The sequence below is a fragment of the Diabrotica virgifera genome, chromosome 4, assembly GCF_917563875.1.
Source record: "Diabrotica virgifera virgifera chromosome 4, PGI_DIABVI_V3a".
In the NCBI taxonomy this organism is placed as follows: domain Eukaryota; kingdom Metazoa; phylum Arthropoda; class Insecta; order Coleoptera; family Chrysomelidae; genus Diabrotica; species Diabrotica virgifera.
The window spans coordinates 44,021,251-44,034,185 of record NC_065446.1 but is presented as its reverse complement, the minus strand read 5'-3'; the positions used below and the strand labels follow the sequence as shown (position 1 = coordinate 44,034,185).

The 12,935-nt window shown below is 31.8% G+C and overlaps 2 protein-coding genes across 3 annotated transcripts in view; one reads left to right on the top strand and one right to left on the bottom strand.

Annotated features, from left to right (window-relative positions):
- The window catches only part of LOC114325913 (transmembrane protein 43 homolog), a 94,910-nt gene extending 91,986 nt beyond the window's left edge, over positions 1-2,924 (top strand). For both annotated transcript variants that reach the window (XM_050649093.1, XM_028274062.2), the window contains one exon: positions 1,736-2,924. In XM_050649093.1, the coding sequence (XP_050505050.1) occupies positions 1,736-1,950 (215 nt within the window). In that variant the 3' untranslated portion in view covers positions 1,951-2,924. The remainder of the gene's footprint in view (positions 1-1,735) is intronic.
- The window catches only part of LOC114325912 (beta-galactoside alpha-2,6-sialyltransferase 1), a 58,742-nt gene extending 48,058 nt beyond the window's left edge, over positions 1-10,684 (bottom strand). Inside the window, exon 1 of the mRNA XM_050649092.1 lies at positions 10,564-10,684. The gene's annotated coding sequence lies outside the window, so the exon portion shown is untranslated. The remainder of the gene's footprint in view (positions 1-10,563) is intronic.
- Between the last annotated feature and the right edge of the window lie 2,251 nt (positions 10,685-12,935).

Below are 12,935 nucleotides of genomic sequence, written 5' to 3'. Positions count from 1 at the left end.
GAGATGGTAACACGCACAACTTCACCACGTCTCTTGAAGGTGCTGGATGTAGTCTTGATGAAGCGTCAAAGTTCCATCTCAAAGGCGGTAGGCGGCAGAAAGTGTGCTGAAGGTACTGCTTCCACTTCACTCGTTGATGTAAAGTGGATGTGTGCTCTTTGGACCAGCTGGTCCAAAAATATAGGCGTAGTTGATTGGACTCGTGCATAACGAGAAAGTCTGTTTTCCTTGATGGTGTCGTAGCTAATTCGGTAAGGGATTAACATATGGGTGTCTCCAATAAGGAAATGTATTGCTCTCAAGGCAGTAGGACCACTAGTGTCAAAGGAAAGAGGACAAATGGGTCTTGAATTTAAACATGTTTCAACCTGACACAGAAAAGTGGTAAACCTTTATGAGTTTCGACATCAAGAGCATCACATTAATTAATTAATAAGTTATTAATTAATATTAATAAGGCTATTAATATTAAAATTAATAAGGCTACTAAGAAATAATAAGTAGGTAGTTAAGATGCTTACAGCTTCTAAATGGATTGCCCTAAATGCAAAGCAAACGAATAATAAAATGTACCTATGCTTTGGTAGTTTCTTCCCGTCCTGTCACGACGAAAGAAATGTCCAGCATAGTCAAAGCCGGAAGTAGAGAAAGGTATAGAAGAAGTTAAGTGGGAAAGCGAAGATTTTCCATGAGAGGAAATTTGTTTCTTAGATGGAATTTAATAAGTGAGGATAAGTATATATCCAAGAAAGTACAATTTTAGAGTCCTACCAATTGTACGTGTTCTCTAAACTGTATGGAATTGTAAAGTGTAAATTTTAAAGTAGTAAAAGAAGTAATGAAGTAGTAAAAGTAGTAGTATAGAAGAAAGAAGAGCACGGAATAGTTCAAATCTTTATACGGTGACGCTCTTAATTGACCTTTATTCAGGTGCAAAATAAGTTCAGATTTTCCAAGGTGTCAATACATCGTAGACCAAATACACACTATGACGCTTCACAAATTTTATGCAGTTGAAAGGAAATATGATTTTGGCCAAAAAATGTGTGTATTTTCAGATTGTTAAGTAAGGACAACAACTGTGATCTATAGTTTGACCACAAACTGTGTGGGGCAAAGACTTGTCCCAGGAGATCTTTAATCACCAAAGTTTTTGAAGTATAATTGTAGAAGTAGCAGTAAAAATAGTAAATAATAAAAATAATAATGGTAGTGATAAGTTAAGAAGTTGTTTTGTAGAGTCCCCCAAGAGGAAAAGGGGTGTAAGTTAAAAAGTTGTTTTGTAGAGTCCCCCCAAAGAGGAAAAGGGGTGTTTGAGATCAATAGATACAGTAAATCTACCGTCAGTGTTTTGTGAAGTCGTCTCCTTAAAATAACAGAATTTGCCGTCATGTGTAGGTGTTTGTCGTCATGGAGGTAATAAATTTTTTTTAAGTGTGGGCAAAAGACCTAATCTGGATAATATTGGATATCTGACAATAGTTTTTAATTATGATCAATTTTCGAAATATCAATTGTCGCATTTTCAAAAATATACTCTTGATTAAAATTCATATTTTTTGACAAACCTCGTATACGGCTTAAAAAAAATTGATATCTGATGGTTGTGTTTTAAGTTTTAGATCATGCAGAACTTTTTATAAAGAATAACTGTTTTTCATAAAACTAAGAATAAAAAATTCCCATATTATGCGGACTTAATTGGACACACTGTATAACATTTATTTTTTTTTAGTCTTCCATGGTTCATTCATGAGTTTCTACACCGGAGATCCACTGTCTTTCAGCAACTTGGTTCTAGCATTTTCTGTAGCTCTCTGTGTAGTAGCTACTGCTTGGATTATGTATAGACCAATGTTGGGTGCAAGTTTATTCTTTGCAGCAGTAAGTCCGTTTCTCTACTACACTATGGGATTAGATCACGGATATAATAATATGCGCATAAACTGAGTAGAAATATGTACAGTTGAGTAAGCGAGTCTTTACCCGTGCGTCATCATTTAAAGCATATGAAATAAGTAGGAAATTTACTAAACGCAACAGCAAGTGACAGTAATTAGCTACTCCTCCGATCACGGGTTAAAATTTGACGTTATCAAAAAATAAAATGTCAAAGTAAGTTTTGCTTTAAAATTTTGGTGCATAATTACAGCTACACTTGAAGTAGCTGAATAAATTCTTTTAATATCATTGATTAATAAATAAATAAACAATTTATAAAAAAAATCAATAGCTTATTTTCTTTTTGTTATTTTATTCACTTTGGCGGAACGTTAAACACAAGCATTCCTTAACTGTGTCAATGAGGTTAGCTTTGTACGTTGTCAAAATCCATCGTAAAATAACATAAACTTACCATAAAATTTCAAACTCCAATATAAAATTAGTTACGAAAACAACTGTTTGTATACTATAAAAAACTTCAAAATGCAAAAATTCGACAAAATAACAGCAAAAAATTCAACAAACTGACAGCCACAAAAGTAAACAAGCCAAAACGTCAGAAATTGTATTTAAAATGTGAAAACATCCCCAATCGTGTTTTTTTGTACCTATCTCTTTTCAATGTACTGAAGCTAGATCGTTTATAAAAATAACATGTGTTTTTACTTAATAACAGACGGTAGCTGGTTTGTCATTAGTTTCATGCGTGGAAGAGAATGATGCTAGATAAAAAGTATGTGTTTTATCTCGTCAGGTATTAATGACTCACGGGCAAAGACTCGTGGACTTGGGTGTAGAAGAAGTTTTATCGTTGACGAATGTATAGGCTGTAACTAATTTTATTTTTTCTTGTTGTATGTTATGAATCTCAGGTTGTTTATTTAGTATGTAGTTATTAAAGATTATTATTTAATACAGTAGTAAGAATAGATTTTAAAAAGTAAGTACTTAATATTTAAAAATAAACTTTTTGTTGAATATATCATGGTTTTTGTTCCATAATGTTAACATTCGCAATTTTAAAACTTTTAACTAGGAAAAGCTAAAAGTTATTTGCTTTAGAAATATGCAAACCGGAAGGTGAAACCGAAGATTTCTAGAATAGTGTATCGAAAACACTAAAAGTCAAATTTCTCATTAAAAATTCCATCGAGCTTAAGTTCCATAGAGAGGTGACTAATCAAAATACACAGCATCAAGAAGAAATATTTAACGCTTTAAAGGACCCAAAAGACGGAGTTAAGAGCGCAGGCGCAAATATTTTACGGCTATCCCTACTTTTTCTTTCTTCATACGGCAAATTACGTGTAGTAAAATTCTCACTGGTATGGATATATACATAAACATTACTTGACAATGACTTTGTCACCATTAACTTAGAGATGACTTTTGAATGTTCTTGGATAACTGTTACTTGAGTATTCGGGTAAATTATTAAAGGGTTACATAGGTTTTGCGGGTAAAAAAGTGACTTTTTAAAAAAAATTATATCTCGAAAACTAAAAATTATTTTTATTTGTAATTGGAATATGTTGAAGTATAGTACTTAAGGTACTCTCAAAAAAAATTTCAGCCAAAAATATTCATTTTTGTAGAGTTGACTGCAATTTTTCGACAACAGCCCTTTTTTTACGGTGGGCAGCATAACTAAGTCCAGTCTCATCTGAAATCAAAAAATCAAAAAGTTTCTTGTAGTTTATACCTCTGGCTAGTGAATGAACGAAGGAATTTTTATTAGATGAAGTGGTTTTTGTTTTATAAAAAAAAAACTACTTTAAAAATGGTCATTTTTGAAAAAATGATAAAAATTGGGGTCGAAAATGTGTTTAAACTTATGTAAAATCTTCAAATTTCATTTTTTTTTTTAATTCTGTCGTTCATTCACTAGCCAGAGGTATAAACTACAAGAAACTTTGTGATTTTTTGATTTCAGATGAGACTGGACTTAGTTATGCTGCCCACCGCAAAAAAGGGCTGTTGTCAAAAAATTGCAGTCAACCCTACAAAAATGAATATTTTTGGCTGAAAATTTTTTTGAGAGTACCTTAACTTCTATACTTTTACATGTTCCAATTATAAATAAAAATAATTTTTAGTTTTCGAGATATAATTTTTTAAAAAGTCAGTTTTTTTTACCCGCATGACCTATGTAACCCCTTAATTCAGTTAATTAATATTATTATTTCATTCATAGGAGATTCTGACCAATAGAAACCTACAAGAATAAAAATTACAGCGATTATTTCATTCATAGGAGATTCTGACCAATAGAAAGCTACAGAAATAAAAATTACAGCGATAATTTTTGATAATATCCCGTCGTCAAGCATTACGTCAGATGCCCATCGCTACTACGCAAAAATTAACATTCAGTGACATTAATGACAATTAATGTTTTACAACTTGTCACAGAGAACACCAAGAAACAGCTTGGTTAGCAAATATTCAGGTGAAGATATCAATATAATATTAGTTAAAAAGATGGTTTTATTCATGAAATAATCGTACCGAATTACTCTCGAGCTCGTAATTATCGATTTGTTTAGCTTTCGTGACACTTTGACATAATTTCACTACCCTTCGAGTCGTGAAATTAAAACTGTCAAAGTGTCACTCGGGATACAAATCGATAATTTTAGAGCTCTCGTGTAATTACTACTGATAATTTTTTCACTAACTATTCAGTGATTATCATAATTTATATACTAAGCAATAAAAACTAATATTTAATCGAGAAAAGTGGAAAAGTGATAAAGTGATTTTTTTAATAATATATTGTTACTATGGAATGCTATGGAATACTGGAACATTTTTAACAACAAAATACTTGGATCACAGTATCCAATCCTGATGTATTCTCTGCTTGTAATCTTCCATAAATAATAAACAATAAATAACTTTTTATTAATTTCACGTCTTAAATCCATTATTCATCAAAAACACTATCGATATGATTTAATAAACGACTCAAAATATTCCTGAAGCCGTGTCAAATATCTAAAATTGTCACTGTCTTGTCAGCACATTCTGTTCGACTGAGTGCGTTGTATGACAAAGATAGCGAATGTTCTGTTTGGAATATATTACCACGGACATGGTGTTGATTTTTTTCGAATCCTGAAAAAACTAATAAATATTTTTGGAAAATTTAAACGCAGAATGAAAGAGTAAATTATTACCGAGGGTCGAAAGTCCCTTATAGAATAAATAAAAAGTTTCTTTTGAATGAGATATTTGAAATTAAAAATCACACTAAATTGTCTCTTAGTTTTGCACCCCTGTAACTTATTAAAATATATTATAGAAGTTTTCAGGGACTTCCGGCCCTCGGTAATAACCTAATCTTTCATTCTCATTTTCTCAGGATTCGAAAAAAAAAAAATGAATCCCATCTAAATAGTATTGGAGCCGAAAGTTTGCACCTGTCCCCTTAAGAAAGGTTTCTAAGAAAGGAACAGAGAATTTGAAAAGTTAGTAGGACCAAAGTAAGAAAGGATACGACCCCGTTAAAAAGCCGTATAGGCGGCATATACCGAAATGTTACAAATCATCAACAGAGAAGTTGATAAGATGTTAAAAAAGGAACTATAAAACCCTCTACAAGTGGTTGGAGTTCACCAATTATTGTACTAGTGAGGAAAAAAGACAACTCATACAGATTCTGTATCGATTTTCGTAAAGTCAATAAGCTATCAGCAAAGAACACATATCCATTACCCCGGATATCGTAAATTCTGGATGGACTTAAAGAAGTAGACTTTATTTCAACCATCGATTTAAAACAAAATTATGCCAAATCCCCAGAAAGAGCAAGCCGCTCAGTAACAGCGTTTAGCGTACCAGAAAAAGACCACTTTGAATTCAGAACTACTCGATTTGGCCTGCACTCTACTGGGGTGAGAGCACGCCAAATAGAATTCTATTTTGCTATTTTTCTATTTTAGTGACGTCACGTTGCCTAGCAACCGTCGATTCTCCCATTGTGAAATTCGATTTTGTGACGTCAGCAAAATAGAATTCTATTTGGCGTGCTCTCACCCCAAGGACCACTTTCCAACGCCTACTGGGTAAAGTAATATCTCCCGATATAGAGTTCGCATTCGCCTACTTAGACGATATCCTGATAATATCGAAGACACTCCAAAAGCACTTAAATCACTTATAAAGTAATTTGAATACAGAGAGGCTGGTTTACATTTAAACTTTGAGAAAGGCACATTTTGCTAATCAGAACTCAGACACTTGGGGCAAATTGTTGGAACAAAAGGAATAAAAACCTAAAAGTTTTTGGTCCTTTACCCTATAAAACCATAAAAAACATGGAAAACTAGGGCAATAACCGAACTTTAGGTATCCAAGAATGTGCGTCAGCTTCGCCATTTTCTAGGAATAAGAAGGGAGTAAAATGGAATGGATAAACAGGAAGACATAAATCAAAACTTACATCGGCCCCAGTGTTAGCGTTTCCCTATTTTTCGAAGACGTTTTACCTGCAATCAGATGTATCAAACTGTGTGCTTGGGGTTGAATTAAAGCAGAAGTATGACGGTCAAGATAACGTGATCTCATCTGAAAACCCCTTCCATAACTTAACAAAACTTTACTGAAATAATGGCATCTCCTGAGGCTTATTCTATTCTAGGAGGAAAATGATTTCTAGTTCCGATTACCAAATGGGAACTATCTCAGCAGGAACATCATTATTGCAGGTTTGAAAAATTAGGACATGGTCTTAGAATACAATAAAAATACAATAAGGCAATGAATATCTCTACCTAGGCCAAATTTTGAAACTTGACAAAGAGCAAGACTGTCATGGCAGGATTTGGAAAACTCAGTTGGATACTTTTTTTTTGAAAAATGGCTTTGGCAGAGCCAATTAGCCAGACTTGTTTGTGATTGGATACTTAAAAACCGAAAAAAAAACTACCTAAAAATACTTAAGGAGCAAAGTATTCAACCAGTGCATCCTTCCTATCATGATGTACGGATATCAACCTGGACCCTAACCAAGGCAAATATGAATAAACTAGCCACAACCTAAAAGGGCAGCGGAATGAGCAATGTTAGGTATACGGCAGTCAGATAAAAAGGGGAACGACTGGATAAGATCAAAAACAAAGGTCGACGATATCACAGCTAAAATTTCCAAACTCAAATAGAACTTCGCAGGCCACACTGCTAGACAAAAAACCAACATTACAATATCTTAATATAACATTGAAGACCTTACAAAGGTAGACGACCAAGAAGAAGACAGAGCTAGATATGAGATGGGTAGATGATATAAAAAGAATAGTCGGAACAAATTGGAAATATATGTTGCTAAGGATAGAGATCGATGGAAGAAGGAGATAGACCAGTAAGGATCTGTGAAAAAACGTCTATTTTTGGATGTGAGAGGTGGCATTCGGATTTTTGCAGATAAAGTTAGGTGACACCTTCAGTAATAATAATTGACTTATGCTCCTTCCCAAATATACCCGGAACATTAATAAAAAAATTAAAATATTTAAAAATTTCGAAAAACGTCGATTTTTTTATGCTTTCGTTGCTTATAACTTTAAAACTATTCGTTTTGGAACAAATTCGTAGAGAAATAAAATAAAGATAATTGAATTTTGTATGATAAACGACTGATCAAAAATGTCTTAACGTATTACCTTTTCTGCAATATAGCAATAAATACAAAATATGGGGACAAAATACGCATGTTGTTATTCAATGTTTTTAACCACTTTGGTGGCACTTAGAACCTTAGTAATTCGCTTAGGAAATTATTTGTAACATACTTAAACCGTGTACCAAATTTCATTAAAATCGACCTAATAGATTTTGCATAATAAATTTGCAATCTAATGTTTTTAAAAAAGTTCAAATTTTTTAAAATCTTTCTGAACAAAAAGTAGACCATTTAGAAGTTGTCTAATTTTTTTACATATAAAGAGGTGCTCTACCTATCTAATACACTTTACAGAATTAAAATCGGATTATTTAAGGGGCCTCAGCAATGTTTTAAACTTAATAAACAATTTTTGAAGATATTCTTCTTTAGCGGCGAATCGATTGAGGGTAAAATTTGATTGATCCGCGCGCATGCGCACACCGACAGTATGGTATTAGTTGTTATACGGGCTCTGATTGGGTGTTGAAATTTTGAAATGATCTGTCAATAATTGTTCAATATGGAGGTTATCAGTAAACAAAAATATTGTATAATATTAGTTTTTATTGATGTGTGGACAGAAATAAAATCAAATTTATAATTATGGTGACTTTTTAAATAGTTTTGAAAAGCCGCAGGTACGTAATTCTAAATGTTGCAGTTGGAAATATCTAATAGTTTTAATACCTATCTATTTGGAAAATGTAAACAAAATAATGTAGTTACCTATTAGTAGGCAATGCTTTAATTTACATAATCTGATTACGAATAAACTTTCTACAAATCTTCATCTCATATATCGTTTTCTTACTCTATATTTTGTTGTATTTTATTTCGACGTGAAGTGGGTTCAAGCCCCAAGCAAGTTATTATTTTTTTATTTTTTTTTATAGATTTTATGATTGTAGTATATTATTATATAATTTTTGAAGATATTCTTCTTTTTTGAAAGTGGTAGATAAGAAAGTTAGTTTGAAGTACAAATAACCTTTCAAGTATATTTACTTCGTTTAAATTACCTATTATATAATAGAAGAATATCTTCTTACGTGCGTACAAAGTACACACACATTCTTTTTTTGGCTTATAAACAAATAGCTTTGTTTAATAATAAAAAAATTAATTTTTAGTAATGCAAATAATTAAAACCGGTATAATTTTACTTAAACTTTCAAATGCTGTCAGCAGAATTGCTATTTTATTTTTTAATCAAAAGTTATTCGCGTTCAAAAATTGCAATTTTTCGCATTTTTGAAAGTTCCGCTGCGTTTATCTCGAAAACTATGCATCCTACGAAAAAACTTGTAAGAAGATTTTTTGCTTAGAATTACCCAAGAAATACAAAAAAATGTTTTATCGATAAATGAAAATCGATGTTATGTAATTCCTAAGTTCTTTGTTTATAACAATCTTATCGACATCCGGATCAACTGTTACCCAAAAAAATCGTGTTCTACGGGTCAAAAAATACATAAAAATCTTGGGTAAGTCCATCTAAATAAAGGAGCCCGTAGCACCCCCTCCTGGCCACAGGACTAATTTGTTTATAAGCCAAAAAATTGTTTATAACTTTAAAACATTGCTGAGGCTGCTTAAACAATCCGATTTCAATTCTGTAAAGTGCATTAGATAGGTGGAGTGCTTCTTTATATGTAAAAAAATTGACAAATCTTTGTATATTCTAGTTTTTGTTGTGCAAGATTTTAAAAAATTTTAATTTTTTAAAAAAAGTTTAGATTGCAAAATTATTATTCAAAATCTAGTAAGTCAATTTTAATGAAATTTGGTGTACGGTTTTAGCACATTACAAAAATTTTCTAAGCGAATTAGGAAGGTTCCAAGTGTAACCTAAGTGATAAAAAATCATTGAAGAAGGACAGGCTTGTTTTGCCACCTTATTTTATATTTATTGCTATTTTGCAGCAAGGGTCATAAATTAAGACATTTTTAACCAATCGCATCTGATAGAAAATTTAATTATCTTTGTTTTATTCCTATACGACTTTGTTCCAAAATGAATCGTTTTAAAGTTATAAGCAAAAAAAAGTAGAAAAAAAAAGCGAAATTTTTTGAAATTTTTAAATGTTTTATTTTTTTTTATTAATGTTCCGGGCATATTTGAGAAGGAGCATAAATCAATTATTATTAACGAAGTTATCACCTAACATTATCCGCATAAAATCTGAATGCCACCTCTCACATCCACCTAAAAACAGATCCTTACTGGTCTAAGAGGCCTATGTCCCAAAAAGCAGAAGGCTAAGAAGAAGAAGACAAGACTACAAGGTAAAAGTTAGTGGGACTAAGTCAACATTTTTTTTTTGTATTTTGAAGCAAAATTTAAACTAAACCAAAATATCAAAAAGAAACCCAGTTTATACTACATTCGCTCTCGCGAGATTTTTTTTGAGACATTCGGAATAGGAAACGTACAACACAAAAATTCCTACCTCACACTATTAACTGCTAAAATCAACTCAAATCAACTTAATCTTTCATTAAAAAAAGAAGAATTATTAGAAATAGTGGGAGTGTCTACTAATCTCATAAAATTTTGTGAAGTTTATTTCTACAAAATATTTTTATTTTGTACAATAAATAATTTTCTCATTTGCTATCAATACATTATAATGGTTTAAATAAATAAATATTGATTGGCGTAAGGTTTATGTTATTTTTATGTCTGTTTACTATTAATAATATTGGATATGAGTAGGTGCGTTGGTTTTGTAGTAATTTCCAGTCACTTCTGACAACTGAATTTTTCAAAAAAGAAATTACTAACGTCAGTGTCAAAAAAAAAATCTCGCGAGAGCGAATGTAGTATATTAGTAATGTTAATAGGAGAGGTTATTCTCAGATTTATTAATAAGAAAAAGATAGTGCGATACCAGATGATTAATATGAATAAAATAATAATTCTAAGAAGTATAATAGTAATAAATAATTAATACCTGTAACTTCTATGGTTTTATGGCCGTCAACGAAGTTATATATGTTAGTCGTCGGATTTCCAAATTTTTGTACGCGTAATCCAATAAATATGTTTTCGTCTGGAACTAGTAATTAAATTTTTATGACCCGCGATAAGGATGGACCACTTCGGAATACCTTCGGTGCATTTTTGAGAATAGTGATAAAGATTAATGTGTTTATTTTTCTTTTCCATGTTAAAACTTTTAATAGACGATAGGAACAGATTCTAAGAATTATTTTTAACGTTTTTGGTTTTCGGGGAGTGTGCTGTGACAACCGTCGAGGAAGTGCGATTTGAAGTTTTGATTCTTGGCGTGTGTGTGAGCGACGAGCGAATGATAGTCCAGTCACAGTCCAGTCGGGTTAGACGAATAACAGGCCTAACCTTGCATTAGGAGCTGCCCCAAATTTTATTTTTCTAATCTTTAGGGAGGGTCAATATTAGTATAAATTTAAAATCTCGACTGAATTCCGCCGTTGCGTTAGCCGCCATCTTGATTTTAAACGAGAACCGTTTTTGCTCAATATCTCCGCCATTTTCAATTTTTTGACAAAAAGTGTAGAAACTGAAATTGTTGAAAATACGATTTTCTATAGTTTCATTTATTATAATTTTTTTCTTGCGGTCGATATTTTCCGAGTTATGAGGGGAAAATAGTGACAGTTGTAGCATAATTATTGAATTATTGAACTATCTCGTTTATTATTAGTTTTACAACAAATATATACCCATACAAAAATGAAGAGAATTAAATTTTGTACAATTTTGATGTCATACATTTTTTTGATAAAATCAATATTTAAGGTAGTACGTATGCGGTAATGGCGCGAGCGTAAGACCGGATCGATTTTATAGCAATTGTTTTTGTTCAATATCTACGCCATTTTCAACTAAAATTGTTCAACATAAAATTTCCTACAATTTCTTTTTAACAATTTTTTTCATGCGGTTGAAATTTTCCGAGTTACATGGGAAAATATTAAAAAGTGGTGAGGGAAGCATTGAATTGAATTTTGTTTCCGAGCTGCCCCAAATTTTATAATTCTATCCTTGAGCAGAGATCAATAGTAGTGTAAATTTAAAATCTCGACTGAATTCCGCGATTGCATTAGCCGCCATATTGATTTTAAATGAGAACTGTTGTTGCTTAATATCTCCGCCATTTTCAACTTTTCAACCTAAATGGTGGGAAAGAAAATTGTTGGAAATGCAATTTCCTACAATTTCTTTGTCACAATTTTTTTATATGATCAATATTCTCCGAGTTAAGGGGGAAATAATGGAAGCGGAGGGGAAGCATAATTATTGAATTGTCTCATTTATTATTAACTTTACGACATAATTGTTCATAAACAAAAATAAAGAGAATTATATTTTATACAATTTTTGAAACTTCCAATGAAACATCAACCAAACTAAGTATATAAAAGACATAAAAAGACATTATATGCATTAAGTTCACTTAATTTTATTAACTAGCGGGTTTGATTGGTTGAATTTGTCTGTCGATATTTTAAGTTTTATGTCAGCTAATATATCGTGATGTTTCAACAATTTTTTTTTTAATTTTGGACCCTGTTGGGTGAAATTTTCCCATTTCCCCCCTGTAGACCCGCCACTGGTTCTCTCGAAAAATTGTAGTAAATCGTAATTGCAACAATTTCAATTCTTACACTTTTTGTCGAAAAGTTGAAAATGGCGGAGATATTGAACAAAAACAATTGCTACAAAATCAATGGTCTTACGCTCGCATTTTACCACATACGTACTACTACCTTAAATATTGATTTTACCAAAAAAATGTACGACATCAAAATTGTACAAAATTTAATTCTCTTCATTTTTGTATGGGTATATATTTTTTGTAAAACTAATAATAAACGAGATAATTCAATAATTCAATAATTATGCTACAACTGTCACTATTTTCCCCTCATAACTCGGAAAATATCGACCGCAAGAAAAAAATTATAATAAATGAAACTATAGAAAATCGTATTTTCAACAATTTCAGTTTCTACACTTTTTGTCAAAAAATTGAAAATGGCGGAGATATTGAGCAAAAACGTTTAAAATCAAGATGGCGGCTAACGCAACGGCGGAATTCAGTCGAGATTTAAAATTTATACTAATATTGACCCTCCCTAAAGATTAGAAAAATAAAATTTGGGGCAGCTCCTAATGCAAGGTAACGAAAGAGTGCGATCGGGTGCGAACTTTTCAATAGTGATCCGAGGAGAGAAATACGGGTTCGCGTAATACCGTACTAAGCAATATCTGAAGTTGTCGGTCGCGCGTAAAACTTTAAAATTAATAACTCCCTAATCTTAGAGTCTAGAGTGGAGAATT